The sequence below is a fragment of the Colletotrichum acutatum genome (genome assembly GCF_030867785.1).
Source record: "Colletotrichum acutatum strain CBS 112980 chromosome Unknown BDZ83scaffold_44, whole genome shotgun sequence".
In the NCBI taxonomy this organism is placed as follows: Eukaryota; Fungi; Ascomycota; class Sordariomycetes; order Glomerellales; family Glomerellaceae; genus Colletotrichum; species Colletotrichum acutatum.
Window position 1 is genome coordinate 232,009 of NW_026849038.1, and position 19,705 is coordinate 251,713.

Sequence of the window (19,705 nt, forward strand, 5' to 3'; positions counted from 1 at the left end):
GCATAAGCATACGTTTTCACGATCTGGGGTCTCAGGCAATCGTTCTCACAATCGTTCGAGAATAAAAATGATCTCGAATTTTGAGACAGCTCCCATGATCGCGGGACCAGTAGCTCGTCGTGTAACGTTCCCTACCTTAATTTCTAGGCGAAAATTGGTGTCGCCTCCGATGAAGCCAGCACGGGTGTCCGGCGCCCATCAAGGAATGTCAAAAAGCCTAGAGGATTACATGAAGCAGAGACAGTCTTGGGTGCGGTTTTCGAAATATCGATTTTCGTGCTGGGATTCTGCGAGAATGACCAACCAGGAACTGTGCCAAGTAGAAAAATCTATTCTTCGTAGCACCAACAAAGTAGAGGTCTCGGACGCGCTGTCGAAACGGCGGTGAATCATTGGAGCATGTTGATAAATAACACAATCACTCCAACAACAAACTTGATAGTAAATGAAGATGTATCGCAAACAAAGAGGTCAATTAAGAAGGATTATTTCGTCCAGCCTGCGTCATACTTTTTCCTTACTCTAGCTGGCATGATTATCAATTAACAAGACGTGTGATGATCAACAAATTTCTCGCAAATCCGATCATCACTTCATTTGCACATCATTTCCAGAGTAACGTGTACCTCACGAAAACCAGGGGTCATCAACCACAAAACAGATAGATGTGTTACACAAGCCAAGGCAGTGACTCGATTGTAGCCCCCCAGATTGTCGCACAAATATAGGCTCTTAATCACTGCAGCGCCTCGGACATGCGTCTATCCGTATGTTGACCATCAAAGGAACGAGATGTGGCGAGAGAAAGTCATCTCTATTGGTGTCATTATCGTGGCGCAGTGCCACAGTGTTTGAGCTACCTAGATGGCAGATATCATACCGTGATTGACAGGGGATGCAGGCAGGGGTGCCTGCGCGTTTGGTATCGTAACAATCAACCTGCTTCGGTTACTCTCTTGTTCAAGCAGATCAAGAAGTGAAGGCGTTCACTTTACCCTTGATGCCTAGATGCGCCAAGTATGTGATACAGACCATGTGGTTGGTCGTATCCAGACAATGAGAGAAGAATCGCGGCGGCGGCCAACCGACCAGGTTGGTCGTGTCGAAATGCCGATACTGTAGGCCCCCTTCTGTGTTGGTGAAAAGGGGCGCCAATGGCACATCCCGATCAATCTTCCCTCTCGGGTGAGTTGTGTCACCAACCTCGGAGCAATTATCCCCATTCATTATCAAGGCCGTGGAATCGCTTCGATTTCGAGTTCGAGGTTACCCCTCAAGCTCAAGTTTCTAGACTTGTCACTAGCAAACAGCCCAGATTATGAGCCACCTCTCAATCAATTTCTCCCTTCACGTAAATAATTCTGTTTCAAAATGGCGAAAGGTCCTGGAATCTCAACCGACAGCAAATATTCACCAACAGACCATGACTTGACCAGAGATGGCAACATTGATAGAGCCGGTCTTGATGCTACCGGTTCTTATGAGGAGAAGTACGGCGATGCTATCGGACAAACAACAAGCGACACCAATACCGATTCCATGGCCCCGAGGAACGCGGCGGAGAATGAAAAGATTCGGTCAAGCCTTGTCCGCAAGTTCGATCACAGGCTGGTACCTGCCATGTTTCTTGCCCATCTTCTCTTCTTCCTCGACAAGAGCAACATTGCCCTCGCTCGCATCAATGGACTCGAACGAGACCTCAAGCTGGTCGGCAACCAATTCAACACAGCTCTGGCAATGTTCTTCATCCTCAACATCTTGTTCAACATCCCAGGAAACCTAGCTGTACGCTGTGTTGGAGGTGCCATATGGCTGCCGGCCTTGATCATCTCATGGGGAATCGTCACAGCTCTTAGCGGCTTCGTCACCAACTTCGTCGGCCTCTGCATCACACGTGCTTTCCTTGGCTTGACCGAAAGCTCATTCCTCGGTGGTGTCTTGATCTACCTCGGCTTCTTTTACACTGCCGATGAACTCATCCTTCGTGTGGGCTTATTCTACTCGAGTACTGCCCTTGCCGGGTTTCTTGGTGGCTTGATGGCCGCTGGACTGGGACAGATCAAGGTCCGCGGCTATGACGGGTGGCCTTGGCTTTTCTTCATTGAAGGGACCATGACCGTCTTTCTGGGTCTCCTGCTGCTTTTCGCCTTGCCGCACACACCTGCTGACGCCAAATTTCTCTCGCCGACTGAAAGGGCTCTCGCTGTTGCGAGAATGCAATGTCAAGATCAATGGCACTATCTCGGCAATCCTCGCCTGTCCGACCAAGAATCAGCAGCAGACGATCAACAGGGTGGTATGTCGAGGCTCCAGAATAAGAAAGATCCTCTTACATGGAAGACTATCTCAGGGGCAATCCTTAATGTCATCACCGTTCTGATGGCTCTCGGAAGCTTCTGCTCTATCCAGGCCATCTACAGCTTTTCTATGTTCTTCCCGACGATTATATCTGCTATGGGATATAGAAAGCTGCAGGCATCGTTGATGACAGCTCCCCCGAACTTTGCAGCATCGATGTTTACTGTTGGCATCTCGTTCTGGAGTCGTCGGTCTGGAAAGACTGCACTGCCTTTGAATGTCTGCAGTATGATCGGCATTTTCGGGTACATCCTGATGATCGTTGGTGCCCACGCCGGTCCGGCACCGTTCTACATGGACATCAAGATTCAGTACGCCGGCTCATTCTTCGTCGCCATGTCGGTCAACGCAACACCACCTTTGGCACTCACTTGGATGAGTATCAACGCATCTCCGCACTATGTGCGTGCCGTTGCTTTGGGCTTTCTGCTGTCAATTGGAAACTCGGCTGCCTTTCTCGCTTCCTTCACCTACATTAAAGATGAAGCACCCAGGTACGTTGTCCTCATGGAAACGCTTGCGCGTGTTCGTTCACTGACTCTGTCATTTCTCAGATATCTTAAAGGGCACTTCATCAACTTTGGCTGTCTAGTTGTGTTATTGGTGATAGGATTTGTTTTGCCCCTGTACATGAAGCGGGAGAATAAGAAACGGTCGCGAGGCGAGCGCGACTTTCGACTAGACGAGGGACAAAGGGACGGCCTATCAGCAGAAGAGCATGAGTTTAGACTTGGGTGGATGCATCCCAGTTTCCGTTTCAAGTTTTGATGCCGCTGATAGAAGGTAGCAAGGTAAGTAGGCATCTTGAGAAACGATACTCGACATGGGGGTCAATAAGTACACATTTATCTGAATGCCCATAGGAGAACCATGCACTGCCTTTGATACTTTATGATTGATTCGATCCCTTAAGATTCGGCGACTACCTTACTTCTCAAACATAGACCATTGTAGACGTAAAATATCGTGATTGAATGATTCTGATTCACAAAGTTCGGTGTGTGCAATCACCACATCACCAATACTCGGCGAAATGAAGCCATCACCAGAATCGAGGTACGTACCGTCGAGTACCTAGGTAGTCAGATAAACGCCGACGGAGCATTATCTCCGACACTAATGCAAAGCGTGGAAACTGCCCGCCAATTTCGCGATTCATTGCCGAGGTGGATCTCCCGTCCTTCAACCTCCTTTCCAAAAGTCCGCCTCTCGTTGCCGGACCTCTCGACTTCAGACGACGTCAACTCTCGGCACAGAGCCGACGGAATCTGTGCGGGCCGTGCTTCGTTGCAAGACGGCTTCACCAAAGCGCAAGAAAAAGGAGAGTCTTGCACACACGCGAACACAGACAATGGCGGCGGGACATGGCCTCTTCTTCTTCATTCCTGGCAACCCAGGACTCGTCGATTACTACACCGACTTCTTCGATGCGCTAAAGGCCCGCATCGGCTGGGCCGACGGCCACATTCACGTCTATGGCCGCGATCTCTTTGGGTTTAGAGATGACAGCCACGAGCCGTTCAGCAAAGACAGTCTGCCGTATGACGTGGAACACCAGATTGAGCTTGTTTTTGACCATTTGGCATCATTGCGGCGGACAGACTCTTCGCGCAGTGCGCCGGGCAAGAAGGGCGAGCCATATGACTTTGTCGTGATCGCGGGCCATTCTGTCGGTAGCTACATCGCCCTGGAGATTTTCCACCGGCACCTAAAGGATCCCTCGCGCGCGCCTCATCTCAAACTTCTCACGGGCATGCTGCTCTTCCCAACGGTCACACATATTTCCAAATCGCCGAGCGGAAAGCAAATGGAACTCATTCGCACGACACCATTCCTCAACAACACCGCACACGTGATCGCCCAAAAGTTCTTGAACCTTTGGCCGGCGGTCGCGCTTCGGTGGTTCGTTGGCAATGTCCTAGGCATGGGCCCCAAAGCAGCAGATGTCACGACCAGTTTCTTGAAGAGTCGGGACGGAGTATGGCAAGCCATTCACATGGGCAAAGATGAGATGAAAGTTATTACCGAGGAGAAGTGGGATAAGGAACTCTGGGAGGTTGAAGAGGACGATCTGGGGAACGGCAAGCGAGCTGCGCCTAGATTCTTCTTCTTTTTCGCGAAAAAGGACCACTGGGTTGGAGATCATTTCCGGGATCACTTCATCAGGGCCCGAGAGAAGCACATCGAGAACGGTTGGGCGAGGGTTGAGATTGACGACACGGGACTTCCTCACGCTTTTTGCACTACGGAAAAGAACAGCGAGATCATCGCCGCCAAGGTCGCTGAATGGTTGAAAGAGGTCTGGGACGGCTTGGCTCAGCCAACAGCATGATTGTGCGGTGTAAGTCCCATCTTTTCATGATACGAGGAACAGGTTTTGAGTGTATAATATTAAACAATAGACAATAATTGTATTCCACAAAATTCCAACGCTTCTGATCTTACATGAAGTAGGTAACTAAGATGGGAGAAGCGGAAATCTGGCAGACAAGTGCCTTTTCTCTCGCTCGAGGTAACCGAAAATATTTGCCCTTTGAGGTGGTGGGATATGTCCGGATTTTGCTATCAACTCTAGACCATGAAGTCGCCTTGATGACACCGCCGATAATCTGGGAAAAGTCTACGTCGCCATGCCTCGCTGGTTCTGTTGAAGAACTCTCAAGAGGGCATTGGCCTTCCAATCTGCATGCTCTGAACGCTTGCAGTCTACCAAATCGTCAGCGTCAAGCTGGAAATCGGGGATCCATCATATACTTACCTCTGCTTCAGACTTGTTCTTTCTTCTTCTCATCAAACCATACACAAATGCTCCCATTGCCAGGAGTGACACACCAGCTAGGCTCTCTGTTAGTGGATACCTCGCCAGTCGAGTCACTAGCAAGATTGACTTACCAACACCGCCAAATACACCCAACAACACCACAGCTGTGGGAGTACCGCCGGCCCCCTTGGGAGTTCCTGTTGAAGACGCTGAAGACATGGGGGCAGACACAGACGCGGCAGGAGGTGGCATCGGGAACGGGCTAGCTCCGACAAGGGGCATGGTGAGCCCGCTGGCTGGTGGAGGTGGTGGAGGTGGCGGGGGCGCAACGACCGGCGGAGGAGGAGGCGGCGGCGTGCTCATCGGCGGTGCTGGCGGCGGTGGTGAGGTCTGAACTGGCGGAGCTGGTGGTGGAGGAGGAGGCTGGTTGACTGGGGGCGGCGCTACTGGTGTCGCAGTCACCGTGACTGTTGTCGGGACCATGATCATCACGGTCTGTGTCGCAGCCGGAGGCGTCACCGTCACAAAGATGGTGACTGTCGGTATATTGGCATTGTTGTTCGGAGGCAGTCCCGTGGCCACGGGCTGTCCAGGTGCCGCCGGCGTAGCTTGAGGTTGGCCGCTGAGGAGACCTAGGACTGAGAGGAGCTGGTTCGGATCGAGAGGTAGCGCGTTGGCGTTGGGCGCACTCGCTTGCTTGGCAGCTCCTGCGGCGACAGCTTGAGCGTTGGCTGCTTCGGCATCTTGCATTTGCCGGCGAACATCTCGAATCTCCTCCTCTTCCTCCTCATCGCGCTTGGCGACGTTGCGGCTTACCATGTCCATCACTTGCTTCACCCTCCACGCCGGTGATGTTATTGATGAAGCGGCTAGTAGAACTTCTCCTTTGTTCGGTACGTCGATTCACTGTCTAAAACATTTCCAATTCGGTAGGTGAGCCGAGAGGTCGTGAGGCACTTGTCAAGCGTATCACAGATGCGCTTGTCTTGCTAGTCCGGTTGTGAATAACCGAGAAAAAGGGTCCTGGGATACTAGATAGGCAGCGGCCGGGGTAGCGAGCGAGGTGGAACCCATGCACTTCTTATTCAGGCCTTGTGCTCGTCCATTCTGTCAGTCTCTGCTAGTTCCATCCATCATTTGACTTCTGGCTCGTGTCAAACTTTCAAGGCCGAGGCGCCACCACTCGGGCCCGGGCCCTTTCGCGCTGGTCTACGGGGTTGAGATGTGTCCCAAAGGGGCAAGTGGGCGTCAAGTTTCCGACTGACGGGTAGACATGATGGGAATTGGGTGCCATTAACACGGTTGCCGGAGACAGGAGGAAAAGAAGGTGATCAATTGGGGCCCGGCTTTGGCCCATTAGGTGAACGTGCGCTCCCCGGCCCTCTCTTTGTCTGTCCTCTGGTTTGTTTCCTCTGCTCTTAGAGTTCCTCTACTGTTTGTGTTGAGAGGAGAAGGGGGGTGGAGGGGGTCGGAGAGCCGTAGACTTCGATGCGTCGACTCGTTGTGGGCGACGACTGCGACGCGGCGTCGAAGCAGCCTCGGTGTTTCACAAAGGAGGCAGAAGTGGTCTAGAAGATGGGATGTCCAATGGCTTCAGTGTTTTGCGAAACCACTTTCTGTAACCTCTAGAGCCTCCTTGCGCTTCCCATGCATTTGGGGATGGGCGGCCGTGCGGCGAGTCGCAGGCATCCCCGGACCATCTCGTACGAGGGTGAACCTGTTTCTCTCATCAACTTGAAGGTTTCTTTCTCGAGCTGATTATCTAAATTCGATTTAGCTCTTTCAGCCGTGTTCGCGATCTCTAATTGACGTCAGGACAATGATGAATACCAGCTGGCTGCGTCACAGCGTGGCGGTAAAAGCTGGATTGGGCTTCCAGACAAGCCGGTGGACTTGGCTAGTATTGTTCTTTATATGCATGAGATAACCGAGCGTAGAGACTGTCCACGGGGCCAAGAACTGGTCTTCCATGCTTTGGTTTCTTTCATTTTGAACCGACAAAATAGAAAAGGGATACAGAGTCAAATTAAGCTATGAATCCCAATCGGCTACAGCCGCAGCCGCCGCCGCGACCGGACGTGAGGAGGGGACTGCTCGGAAGTCTGACTGCTGCATCGGCTGCAGCGTACAACTTTCTTGCCCATGACTACGAGTACATGCCGGACCGATATCATGACGAAAAGGCCTTTCCAACTCGGTTATCTCGGGCCGGTACTAGCATCCGACTAGGAGCCCCGCGCGGCCGTAATATTCTGCCGCTGAGGCCGCCGCCCATCCGGAAGAGGACCTGGCAGAAGGACAGCAGCACTGGAGAGCTCCGCACCAAGTCGTTCGAAGACTCTCAGTACAATCAGTATGATGAGGGCCGTGGAGGCCAAGACCGGAATCCCTTCGATGACTCCAATGAAGTGGAGGGCCAGCAAGACGACGACAATGATGATGGTAATGATGAACCATTTTCAATCTTCACCAAGAGGCAGAAGTGGCTCATTCTCATCATTATTGCTTCTGCGGGTCTTTTCTCGGGCTTGTCGTCCAATATTTACAACCCTTCCTTGGATGCAATATCAAGGGTAAGTGGAAACTTCACATCAATCTTCCAAAACAACCCACGCGCGCGGCAGATGCTAACACACCAGTTCAGGAGCTGAAGGTTAGTGCATCACAAGTGTCACTCACAATCACGTCTTACTTGGTCATGCAAGCCGTTACACCGCTGCTATGGGGTCCCATGTCTGACACGCTCGGCCGCCGACCGACTTACATCGCTTCCATGGGAGTTTACATTGGCGCCAACGTCGCGTTGAGCTTCTCGCCAAATTACACGGTACTGCTTGTCTTCAGGGGCCTTCAAGCTGCAGGAAGTGCCTCGACTGTTAGTATCGGTGGGTATTTCGTCTCGGCCGTCTCTTCAGTTTCCAAACTTGGCAGCTAACGGGTGTGATAGGCAACGGTGTTATCCAGGATATCTCTCCGACGGCCGAAAGGGGTGCATACATTAGCTTCTATCAAGCAAGTGAGTCGGACTTTTCTGCGTCAGGATTTTGAACGGCATCTAATTCTTTGCAGTCCGGAATTTTAGCACAGCGATCGGCCCGGTGTTGGGAGGTGCTCTCGCCAACTCCTTGGGCTTTCGATCCGTGTTTGTCTTCTTGCTCATCGCTACGTCGCTTATTCTCATCACTATCGTTATATGGTTACCAGAGACTTTGAGAACTATTGCTGGCAATGGGTCCCTTCGTCTTAACGGCATCATCTACAAGCCGCTCTACAGATATGTGACCAAGGAGCCGAAGTACATGGAGGATCCAGATGGACCTCTGAACCGAAAGATTACCATTTGGACCTTTTTGAGGCCATTCAGGCTCTTCAAAGAGAAGGACTTGGTTATTAACCTCATCTGGGGTGGTGTAATCTATGCCATCTGGAACATGGTTACGACTAGCACAACTCCACTATTCAAGGAGCGGTTTGGATTGAATGAACTCCTTCTTGGTGTGGCATTCATACCCAATGGTAAGTAGAAACCACTTTTTCCGAACTTTGAACATTGATTGGATGGCTTGAACTCCGATGGAAGCGAGACTTGTCCGGACATGACTGACCTGCGTGGGTAGGAACTGGGACCATTGTCGGCTCCGTGTTTGCGGGCAAACTTCTGACTCGGGACTACAAAGCCGTTGAGACCAAATACAAGGAAACCCACAACATCCCTTACGACGAGGAACTGTCACCCAAAGATATTGCGCCAGATTTCCCTTTGGAGCAGGCCCGTTTGAGACGCCTCCCGTGGATAGTCTTCCTATTCGTTGCCTCTATCGTCGGCTACGGTTTTTCTTTGGCGTATCCCACGGCAACATCCCGACCGGGGTGGATTGCGTTGCCCTTGACAATGCAATTCCTCATTGCCGCATCGGCGAACGCCATATTTGCGCTAAACCAGACCATCATCTCGGATCTTTGCCCCGGTGAAGGCGCGAGTGCCACAGCCATTAACAACGTGGTCCGTTGCGGGCTGGCAGCTCTCGGCGTAGCATTCGCAGAGCAGATGCTCAACGCCGTTGGTCCTGGCACCGCGTTTCTTGTCCTCGGCATGGCGGTCATAGCTGTCTCTCCCATTCAGGTTGTCAATCAATTCTGGGGGCCCAAGTGGCGGGCTCAGAGAGAGAAGAGGAGGTCAAAGGTGGGTGTGCAAGATCATCCAGATCGGCAAAAAGCCTAAAGCCTTTTTTTTCTGTTCTTGAAAGATGATCACGAGGGGCATTGACTTGCATTTTTGAGCGCGGCGTTCTAGACATACACGAAGCATCAACCGCGCAGAGGCGGTTTCCAGTATTGTTAGCATTTGAGAGAGTGGCCTTCACCTGTCATGGTGCACACATGTAGCCCTCAGGAACATAAAGGATAGTTAGGTACTCTAGGTAATGGTCAATACCTAAGCCAGGGCGACTCATCATATTTTGATGAGTTATGGTTGCGAACACCCCAATTTACAAGCCTGCCATTTTCTTTCTATCGATTCGGCTATTGCATTGGGCGAAAGTTTCGCCTCATGACTGGGCACCATCACTTTTTGCCCTGACGAATTGACACCAGCCAATCTCAATGATTATCACTTTGACGAGGATGGCCTGTCACTTATCTCTGGTTGTAGGTCGATCTCTCTGGTCGCCTGTGAAGACAGAGTTCCTCTGAGGCGATCCTTTCTGTAGCAAGTCGTCTGGTGTTTCTGCTGAAACCTGCAAACGTACTGCGTGCATCCCAGTCGGAAGTTAATGTGGTGCTCGAACGCCTGGCTTCGGTGGTCCGTACCTCATGGCTAAAACACCGCATTGCTTTCCCAATGGAGCGAAGGATTGCGCTAATAATCGGCAAGTTGGTACCAGAGCCTGTCTTCACGTGGGCTCTCGGCTCCTTGCCCATGGGTACATGCACAGTTTGATGGGTTAGACAGCTCATGTCAAAGGGCTGGAGAAATGGGCTAGGACTTGCAGGCCATCTGACGTCAAAAATTGGATGGCAATATGTTCTCTCGTCATTTTGGCAGATGCAAGTGAAGATGCAAGTCTGCAGTTACTCTCAGGAGCCAAGCAAAAGCCAAGAAAGCTGTCATAACGATCGCCAGTTCGTCGACCTAATGACCAAGCGTCTATTACCGATTAGAATCTAAACGGCCTATTCACCCTACATCTACCAATTCAAAAGCGTTTGTCGAGAGTTTGTGGTGACTAACTGAAGATCCCGTGTGTGCGGGCCCCCGGCCCGAACCTGTTGATCTGGGGACCCCTGCTTCAGGGTCAGTTCACGGCCTCCAAGATCCAAATCGGCATATATGACTCATCTCTATGGCATACAAGGTAGTGAAATATGATAGATTATCATTCCCTGATGCGTGCAAAAGGACATAGCTTGTCATATACGGACAATAATGGTTCTTGTGCTAGATAGAGTGCCGAGCAATCTGCCCAGCCATGTCGACTTACTATACGGTTCATGGGGATACGAGGAAGAGGACTGAATGCCAGCTACTTATGTATCGACCCAGTTGACTCTTATTATTAAAGGGTCTTCGGAGAAAACAGTTTTCATAGTGCATGGTAGATGCACTATCACATTACACATCAACTCCTGTAGGTGCTTTAGGTAAAGGTTTGATCGTCGGATGCGCAGTTGATATCAGTGCAAGAGTCTATACATGGCACGAACTCAGGGAGTTGACTCAAAACTCGTAATCAAATGAAATAGAAGCAAAAGATCGTTTGCTTAAATAGGCTAGCTTCTATATCCGGCCTATTTGCTCGATCGCGGTAGGCTTAAAGAAAGCAGAGTCGATAGGTGCGATTAACTTACCCTCCCGGCTAACCGTTTCTTTTAATCTACTTCTGCCGCTCATATCATATGAAAGCCAGTCAAACTTAGCTTCAATACTTTAATAACGAGGGAGGAAGTTGGCTTCTATAAGCCAGTCAAACGCTAAGATATACCCCCTCCCAGGCTCCATTGTCTCACTGAACCCAATGTCTCGAGATACCCTCAGGTCATAGTCGATACGCATCGGCGAGGCCAAAGTGGCAGCCAGTATATCCCAATTAACATTCTCAAGGGCTCCCCGTTCAAGGCCGTTGGCGAAAACCCAGTCTGGCTACTCGTCTTTCTGAGCAATGATCCAGTCGATCCCGAATGCCTGGCTAGTGGACTGGTCCTGTGGCCCAACTCCGTCGAGGCCAAAGTATTGGCAGACCAATCGCCACTTCATCTCCCACGAGACAGAATCGCCGTCTCCAACATTGAACGGCCGCTCGTGGGTCTTATCCGGATACAAGGAGGCATAAATGTGGAAACGGGCAACCAGGTCTTGGAAAGAATCGGTGTGTAGTGCCCTCCAGGACTCTTGGGTTCCTGGAAAGGGACAAGCTGCCCCGTAACTATACATGGAGCGATAGAACGACAGATAAGGCCCCAAGCTCTGCGCCACGTTCATGGCACTAAATTGGGGGACGAACCCAGGCTAAAGAGCAGGCCCTGTCAGATGGGGCTGATTGAGGGAGTTGAAGCGCGACTATTGTCGAGATACTCAACAGCAAGGACGGCCTGACGTCAGTCCATTTCCACAAACTGTCCGTAGCGTGTCTAGCCACCACATCGCATTGGGGTAAGTAGAAAATCTTAGACGCGTACGGCTCTGGCAAACGGGCCAGGTCCTCCTTCCACGGTGCAGGTGGCCAGCCGTATCCTACTGTTCCATAGCCCTAGTGAAGGTTTGAGTTGAAGCTAAGTTCACGCAGTCGAGCTTCTGCTTACCTTCCCGCCTGTCTGTAGAGAAACAAACTTGAGGTTCGGGCACAGATCCTTAACAGCTGTCAGGGCATTGTTGACGATCGTAGCGTTAGTTTTGACTTGGTCTTCTGGATCACTTTCATAGCTCGTGTACGCTGAAAAACTGATCTTAGCCAATCCAGCTATATATGCTGTGCTTTTCTGCCCAAGCTAAGGAAGTTAAACTCCCCCCATAAAGTATATATGCATGACACCATCGACGTCTGGGATAGCGTCAAGTCTCTGAAGCGGCAAGTCGGCATCGGTAAGGTCGAGTCCAGTGTGTATTTCAAGTCTTGGGTCGTCCTGTAACCGCGCTCTTTTCCTGCTCATTGGCCTCTTGCTTAAGCTGATGACTCGACTAAAGGTGGCTGTCGATGGATAGCTAAGACACTCGCACATCAAAGCCCAGCCAAACTAGGATTTTCAGCATGAAGAAGAAGAAACTGAAAGTGCGACTTGAGAGACTCACAATACCAGAGGCCCCCAATATCATGGCAACTTTCTTCTTCTCGGAGGCCATCCTTGCGTTCAATTTGTGAATGATGTATCACACCCCTTACTTACAGTCCATTCAGTTGCCTTCATGATAGCAGTTGTTGAACTTTATATAGACGACGACACTGCATACAGTATGTTTAAGAACCTGCCTTTTCTCGACTAACCCCTCTGCCAGGTATGTTTCCTAGTTCCTCCGGTGGAGAGAGGAAACTAGTCGCTCGGCTTAAGTGTAAAAGTGAAGCCATTTGACTTGGGGTTTCGCTCTCGATTTCGGGGTGGGCTGAGGAGACCGAAAGACCAGCAGCCTTCCCACATACAGAGCTTGTAGAGCTTACAAATTTCATCTTTTGTCTGTCCGACGGTCGGATATCACTGCGTCAAGGGAACCAGGAAACAAATATGATCCAGAATTATTTACACAATAACATGTGAATGTATTAGCTGTAGACCCAGATCATTCATTTGTAGAGAAAATCACAACCTCCACCAGATAGGAAGATAACGAGCATACGACTTAGATATGTACACAGCTCCGTCGTTATACAATAATTCTGCAAATGGCTACGGCTACTGATGTCCGAGCGTCAAGACTGAGGATGTCAGTCGAAGGTTTAGATGGAAGAACCGTCCTGGCCTCAGTTACGGAAACAATCAATGCCCCAGCCAACGAAATTTGGCCATTTCTGTCGGCGATCGGAGCCGAGCGGATCCAGATCCCGGGCTGCACCCGATCCGCCGTGCTGGAAGGATACGGCCTGGGCGCCGTCCGTCGCGTCTACTTTGGCGAAGTCTATTTTGATGAGCGCGTTCTCGTGTGCGACCACACTGCCTTCAAATTGCAGTACGAAGTTCTTGAGCCGAGTTCGAGTCCGGCGACGGGAGTCCTTGCGGCCGTACAACTTCACTCTTCGGGTCCGGAGAAGACGATTGTTACCTGGACATCTGGAGCCAGGCGAGTTGAGCAGCAGCATGAGGATAGCGTTAAGTTGCAGGCTGTTGGATTTTGTCAAGGCCAGATCGCATCTCTGAGGAAGCTGACTCAGACTGCAAAGGCTTCTTCGTAGGCGCTTTCAAAATGGTACTACATACTTGAATAGCCTGTTGGATGGACCAGCTTGGGAATAAAATGCGTCTTAAATGTGAGTTAAATGTCATGACTGTGGTAGTGTGGGAAGGTACATCTAGTACTAGAATCAAGACTTTGCTATTGGGCCTCTTGTTAGCATGAATAGAGTTACTAGCAGGTATGTCGTGAGCTTCTTATTGGTGCTAAAGTCTTTGATCCGTCAAACTTCATGATGATAGAAGTCCATTGGATTAGAAGTGAGTTCCTAGTTCTAGTAAAGCAACTTCTAATGCTTGCACTCTCAAACCCCCTCCCAACCATGATCTCACTTTGCAGAAGTCTGTGTCGGAGAAAAGGCCCATATTTTGGGTTCGAGGTTCAATAAATAAGGTAGAGTAGAATTGAAAGATTGTGCAATGACTTTAAGGACTTAGGATCACTTTCGTGGCTTACAAAAATAAGTGAAATTATTCTTTCCAGTGGGCTGCTGTTTCATATCGCTTCTGAGGAATTCAGACAGCGGATATTTCACCACGAGCAAAGATCCCGCCATGGCCTATCAGAGTTTTTCGTTCCACGTCAAAACAGTTCTCCTTGAAATCGTCATCACAAAGTTTGTAGAGTCTCTTAACGGTCATATCGCAGTAAGTCTTCTCGTGAAGGGATACAACATCGTGGCCGTAAGATGTTGTACTGTTGCAAACCAACGACGCTGCATGTTCCTCAGCGCGAGTGACGATGAGATGAGTGATGTCAGGGTTTGTGCCTTGTCTCTTGGCCAACTTCTCTCTCTTGACTCTTCGTTCAGACGCCCTCATAGAACGTCTTGCAATAGGCCGGGGGTCGTGGTCGGCCATCTTGTCCCACTTGGCCTCGTCAACTGCGCGTTGTGGGTCCTTGTCTCGGCCTTCTTGTCCGGTGATTGCGTTCCGCTCGTACTCCAGGGGAGGCTTGAAGAGGGGAAGGTTTGCCCCTGGCCGAAGATGATACCAGAACGAGAAGGGAGGAGTGCTTTTACACAAGTATTCCTGAGGATTTTCCTTGTACATCTTGACTTTATCTGGTGTTCCAAGCATGTCGTTGAGATGAAAGCTCATGGCTCGCGCGTTGAAGCCATCGGTATGGTCCTCATCAAGCCAGACGCACTTTGGATGCATGAGTTTGGCATCGAGCCGACGCCGGCTGAAGAACCAGCTCTGTCCACAGCGAGCCCCAAGATCACCGTAAAAGACGGAGGAGAGTTTTCCGTTTGACACCTGGATCGCCGAGACACAGATGGCATCGGAACTCCACTGGTTGACTACAATGTACTTTGGTGTCGTCATCTTGTCTACGTGCACGTTGTGTTCGATCTTGTAGATGGAATCGTCGAGGTTTTTTTTTCATTCCGATCCGGTCACCGTCATTCGTCATGCGATGTCCAATCCTTGCGCCTAGGTCGTCGTATAGTTCCATCTGAGGCTGATGGCCTCCTGCTCCGCTTTCGTCACCCAGCATAATCGTGACCAGAGTGTGGTCGACATGCTCCGTTGGGATGCCTTTGTCATGGGACCACATGAGATTGTAGATCCTGTCGTTGATGCCAAATAGAAATCCGAGGATTTTGCGGCCTGGACTACCGGTTGGAAGCATCTTGGGCGCTCAAGCCAGGGAACCAGGATGTTGTACGATCCAGAGCTTTTCGAGCAGGAAAATGTAAACCCTCAACAAGAAGCTATGCGGTAGAAAGCTACATAAGACCAAGACCACAATGAGTATCAGAGTAGTCTACGACAGTGTTATGCTATTCTCGACGGATTTCAAGGATTATGATCCTCTAATGCTTTCTATTAGACTTCGAATAGTCACGCTTTCAACAATGGTGCTGAGTTCTTTCGCCGGTTTGAGCCAGATAGTCTCTTTCCAGCGCAATTGACGTATCGTACTTGGCAAAGGGCGCCAGAGGAAACATCTTTCTCTACGAGGTTTCACGACGCAGGGCCAGGCTTTGATCGAACGGAGGGTCAGTGACCTTGAGACCCATCTCACTCCTTCTTTGATTCTAGGGGCAGTGTCATTCTTTCGTATACGTTTATAAAAGCGCTCGTGATCGTTCTCTTGGGATTCCCGATCAGTATCATGAGGTCCAAGTGGGACTTAGGCATGGCAGATCTTGTGAGCTACTTATCAGGAGCTCTCTTGAAGATCTTCACCTAGGGATAAGACCGGTGCAAAGGGCTTCGATAGAAAACATGTTCCAGCTAAAACCTCGTAGCAACTTAAGAACTCACAGTCACCAAGGTGTAGCCCATACGCCGCTCACAATTCGTAATCAGCTTCAGATATCAACATAAAGTAGGTACTAATGTAGTTGCACGGTCATCAAGATAATATTGTTAGTTGATCCACGCAATGCAAACGGTTCGAGTAACGACTTCGCGGCAGGAACTAGGGCCATGAGAGGGAGTACCATCTTGGCTGTGACTACGTTGTTTTCTTGTGGCCAAACTTATGGGATGCGCCCTGCATGACTTGGCAACCCCGTAATCGCCGAAAAGACTTGTCAGATAGACGCATTTGCCCATCATAGCAACACGTATTTATCACACTGCAATCCGTCTGCGCTGCAGTGCTTAGGGGCAGTGTGATCGGCCCTGCGTTTCTACTTGTCATGTGAAATCACAGGGTAACCTAATAAGGTGAGTCATCATTTGACGGAACATTGTGTGTGTGAATTGTTCCGAAACCTGAATTCATGGCGTATAAGTTGAGTTCTGCAACATTCAACTATTGTTTGGTATGCGCATGTTATCTCTTTAATTATTCCTTGCTAGAAAGCCTGGGAATGTAATCGGGAGATTTCACGATATTTCCCGCTGGCTTCACCAGGTATAGGTAACCAGGTGTGGCCTACTTCAACAGTAGCAATGCTTCTCGGGGAGCAACGGTGTTTTTTGGTCAAGCTGAGCTAGGGAAGCTTCCGCCGAAATCGCCCTTCGATAAACATTGAGACTTGCCATCGATGTGGTTATCTAAGGATCAGCTTTTCAGGAGGTAGTAAGATGAATAGCCAATTCGACTCCAAGGGGCTACAGCTTTACCTATGAGCTTCAAGTTCAGTTGATCTTCCGCGGCATCCATGGGAAATAAGCGCGGACACCATCACGCTTGATGAAAATAGCAGAACTCCGAGCATCTCGCATCTCCGAAGGCTGCTTGATCATTCGAACCGCCGATGGAAGTTTCTGCCCAGTGACCTCAGATTCCCCCTGTCTTTCCCGATGAGAGCGCGCCTGTTTGCTCTATGCAGGGCCAACTCTGACAACAAGTTTGGCCACCGAATAGGTACCGAACGGTACCGAACGGTACCGAACGGGTGATACAAAAGGGGTGGTTAATATGAGGGAGAGATGCTGCCCAGGCTCCAGGATCGAGCGTGACCATCTCAAACGGTATCGGAAGACTAAAAAGCACCACTCTTAACGGTCGCATTCGCCACTGCGCAGTTCATTTTGGGCAGACTCGTCGCCATCGACATATCTGCGTCATGAATAAACTTTCTAACCGTGCCTGATTGGCGGGCTGAAACTACTCTAATGGCCGTAACTTTGCATCAGGACAATAAACTTCGGCTAGAAGCAACTCACCAGGCACCGCACAGAACACAAGAGGATCATGCCTATCACATGAGGAGCTTTTTCGGTATTGAACCCGACTTGTTGTCCAGTCATCATTCGTGTCTCTGTCATCCCTATGTACACACACTCGGGTTTTCCAGCCAAGCCAAAGCCTATGTAGTCTCACCGAGTGACATGCCCACGACTTTCTCACCAATATGTTCCACCGAATAGAGTTATTGAATTATGGAGTTTTAGGTTACCCACGAGGCATGAAAATGAGTGTCTTGTCGATTGTACTTTGTCCCGTGTGTTCGCTATCTCCGAACGATTGCTGACTCAAACTGCGCAAAAACCATTTCGTCAACACAAGCTCTCATACAGAGTTCCTACCAGGAACAGCAAGGGGTAAACCACCACTTCCAGCAGGTTTAGGGGGCGGTGCTTGGGGCTTTGGAGGGTTCTGCGGTGTCTGCGGTGCGGGATTCTGAGGCGTCTGCGGCTGTTGGGGAGGAGGAGCTTGCGGCTTGGGAGGTGTCTGGGGGGCAGCACCAGGCTTGTTCCCATTTGTTGCACCTCCGGCGAGAGCACCAGCCATGAGAGCTCCAGCAGGGGCAGGGGCTGGATCCTTCGGGTTGTTTGTGTTTGTGTTACCGCCCGCCTTGGGCGTTCCTCCAGCCGGAGGCTTGGGTTTTGAACCGGCCGCAATTGCGCCGGCAGGAACAGGAGCAGGTGGGACAGGTTTAGCACCTTGATTTGGATTACCTTTGGCAGCACCAGCAGCGTTTCCTCCAGCCGCTGCAGCTCCGGCTCCAGCGGCGGCGCCGGCCTTCTTGGGATTCGCAGCAGGTGGTTTGGGCGCGCCGGCGGGTGGTTTGGACGGGGTAGCAGCAGGAGGGGCGGCGGCGGGAGGCTGGGCGGCAGGCGGAGTCGGCGGCGTGACCTTGGCCGGAGGCGGTGCCGCCTTGGCCGGAGGTGGAGTGTTGACCTTCGCCTTCGCCTTTGCCTTTGCCTTGGCAGCCTTCGCCTTCTTCTTCTTCTTCTTCTTCTTTTTCTTGCCGAGGAGCTTGGCGAGTTTCTTCAGAATCTGACGCTCTTTGATGTGCGGCTCATCTTCCGCGGCTAGCGCGGTCTCGGGCTGTTCAACAGCGGCGACGGCGACGGGGGCATTAATTTGCGGCACGTCCACCTGAGCGCCCAACTCGCTACTTTTTGTTAGTCCCTCAAGATCAGATCTTGAGACAAGACGTGTGCTTACCCTAGGTCCCGTTGGACAACATCGGTCCCCGCCGGAGCACCGTTGATGCCGACGAGGAGGGCCGAGGCGAGCAGGAGGGCAGGCGTGAAGTATCTCATTATAGTGAATGGTAATATTTGCTCAACAAATGATTGGAGGAGATTGTGACCAAGACAAGCTTGGCGCTTGATAGGAGGGGAGTACTCGTATCTGAGGTTGCCGTTTGGGTATCGGCGTGAACTGAGGAGCCTGCCTGGCCCTTTCGAACGAGAAGTTGGCGATGGAGGACTTCTTTAATACTCCGTCTAGTCAACAAGAACGAGTTTACATTCTGGCTCGAGCCCAGGGATGTGCAATGCTCGTCCAAACCTTGGAATGGCTTCCATTCTGCCAGCCGTAAGGGGTGGGCGTCGATCCATTGGCCGCGACTTCAGATTAACATTCACGGAAAGGGCGACTCGCGAGTGCCTGAAACTAGTAATCGCATCTCCAGGTCGACAGCATCTAGAGTTCACGGCTTCAAGTGCCCGACCCCACGAGAGCCACGCACCGCATAGAGCCGGATCGGCGTTGAGTGGAGGATACTACCTTGCATCTGGCTCGCCTTGAGTTCTCTCAGGGTGATAGGCATCTCCCTGCATCGCTAATTCTCCTAACTTTCTTGGATGAAGAGACGTTTCGCTGCGGCGTTTCGTGGGTGGAGGCTCTCCTCGTCTGATGTAAGTCTTGAGCAGAATTCTGCAAGAAGACGCGAGGTAGACCAACTCGTCCGATATCGATCCGTTTCAGTCCCCCTCTTAAGATGGTGTGTCCTGAAAGCTGACCTGGAGTACCCCTCGGGTCTTCTGCTCTCTCGGCAAGCGGAGTCCTGGTCTTAAGCTTACCTTTGGCGCCAAAGGTACGAGGGGGCCAGGTCGTGAAAGCCAGGGGGTGGCTGTCATCTTCTCGCGACCATACTGGCGGTTCGACTTCGCCCGAATGCAGGCTGGAAGCTTCGGGAACCTTGCCCTCTTGCGATTCCCTGGATTCTGACGATAGTTCAGCGAGTTTGTGTTAGCTTCATTTCGAAAGTGTTTTGAAAGCCTGACGGTCTAGTGCGTGGCCCGTGGTTGGTTTACATGCAGGCTGGGAGGTAAAACCATCGCCTGCCGAGAAACTCAACTTCTCAGTCCATGCTTGAGAAAAACGTAATTCTCTCCTTGATCTGGTCCTTCATCCAAGAACCCACGTTATGGAGAGAAGGGGGGAAAAGTGAGAATTAAGGTCAGCATAGTTAGACTAGTCCGCGGCTCTGCAGCAAAGTTTTCAGTAAACGCAATACAAGGCAATCTTGCATCACGAGCCACATAGGCAAAACCGACGTCAGTTTT

General features: G+C 50.9%; 9 protein-coding genes across 9 annotated transcripts; 4 read left to right on the plus strand and 5 right to left on the minus strand.

The window, feature by feature from the left end:
- Positions 1-1,056: 1,056 nt before the first annotated feature.
- Positions 1,057-3,126, plus strand: BDZ83DRAFT_719427 (major facilitator superfamily transporter; the record flags this gene model as incomplete). Its single annotated transcript, XM_060512172.1, has 3 exons — positions 1,057-1,092; positions 1,486-2,852; positions 2,913-3,126. 3 exons carry the CDS (start codon positions 1,057-1,059, stop codon positions 3,124-3,126), a joined length of 1,617 nt encoding a protein of 538 aa, XP_060365254.1.
- Positions 3,127-3,528: 402 nt separating this feature from the next.
- BDZ83DRAFT_620721 (uncharacterized protein) lies at positions 3,529-4,791 on the plus strand. Its single transcript, XM_060508211.1, has one exon. It carries the CDS (start codon positions 3,710-3,712, stop codon positions 4,688-4,690), a length of 981 nt encoding a protein of 326 aa, XP_060365255.1. The 5' UTR covers positions 3,529-3,709; the 3' UTR covers positions 4,691-4,791.
- On the minus strand, positions 4,792-6,437 carry BDZ83DRAFT_620723 (uncharacterized protein). The gene is made up of 2 exons (XM_060508212.1): positions 5,117-6,437; positions 4,792-5,064 (listed from the first exon to the last, which is right to left on the minus strand). Exons 1-2 carry the CDS (start codon positions 5,942-5,944, stop codon positions 5,017-5,019), a joined length of 876 nt encoding a protein of 291 aa, XP_060365256.1. The 5' UTR covers positions 5,945-6,437; the 3' UTR covers positions 4,792-5,016.
- A 715-nt stretch (positions 6,438-7,152) lies between these two features.
- Positions 7,153-9,341, plus strand: BDZ83DRAFT_577116 (major facilitator superfamily transporter; the record flags this gene model as incomplete). The annotated part of the gene is made up of 5 exons (XM_060504986.1): positions 7,153-7,692; positions 7,764-8,004; positions 8,067-8,135; positions 8,189-8,635; positions 8,737-9,341. The coding sequence occupies 5 exons, from the start codon at positions 7,153-7,155 to the stop codon at positions 9,339-9,341; spliced, it is 1,902 nt and encodes a 633-aa protein (XP_060365257.1).
- A 1,707-nt stretch (positions 9,342-11,048) lies between these two features.
- Positions 11,049-12,458, minus strand: BDZ83DRAFT_719430 (uncharacterized protein; the record flags this gene model as incomplete). The annotated part of the gene is made up of 6 exons (XM_060512173.1): positions 11,049-11,261; positions 11,334-11,627; positions 11,680-11,868; positions 11,921-12,051; positions 12,151-12,352; positions 12,408-12,458. 6 exons carry the CDS (start codon positions 12,456-12,458, stop codon positions 11,049-11,051), a joined length of 1,080 nt encoding a protein of 359 aa, XP_060365258.1.
- Positions 12,459-13,032: 574 nt separating this feature from the next.
- BDZ83DRAFT_577229 (uncharacterized protein) lies at positions 13,033-13,500 on the plus strand (the record flags this gene model as incomplete). Its single annotated transcript, XM_060504998.1, has 1 exon — positions 13,033-13,500. The coding sequence occupies one exon, from the start codon at positions 13,033-13,035 to the stop codon at positions 13,498-13,500; it is 468 nt and encodes a 155-aa protein (XP_060365259.1).
- A 514-nt stretch (positions 13,501-14,014) lies between these two features.
- Positions 14,015-15,134, minus strand: BDZ83DRAFT_752000 (uncharacterized protein; the record flags this gene model as incomplete). The annotated part of the gene is made up of 2 exons (XM_060514131.1): positions 14,015-14,832; positions 14,903-15,134. The coding sequence occupies 2 exons, from the start codon at positions 15,132-15,134 to the stop codon at positions 14,015-14,017; spliced, it is 1,050 nt and encodes a 349-aa protein (XP_060365260.1).
- Positions 15,135-16,589: 1,455 nt separating this feature from the next.
- Positions 16,590-16,980, minus strand: BDZ83DRAFT_620725 (uncharacterized protein). Its single transcript, XM_060508213.1, has one exon. It carries the CDS (start codon positions 16,971-16,973, stop codon positions 16,740-16,742), a length of 234 nt encoding a protein of 77 aa, XP_060365261.1. The 5' UTR covers positions 16,974-16,980; the 3' UTR covers positions 16,590-16,739.
- Positions 16,981-17,474: 494 nt separating this feature from the next.
- Positions 17,475-18,454, minus strand: BDZ83DRAFT_651591 (uncharacterized protein; the record flags this gene model as incomplete). Its single annotated transcript, XM_060510461.1, has 2 exons — positions 17,475-18,333; positions 18,357-18,454. 2 exons carry the CDS (start codon positions 18,452-18,454, stop codon positions 17,475-17,477), a joined length of 957 nt encoding a protein of 318 aa, XP_060365262.1.
- Positions 18,455-19,705: the final 1,251 nt, after the last annotated feature.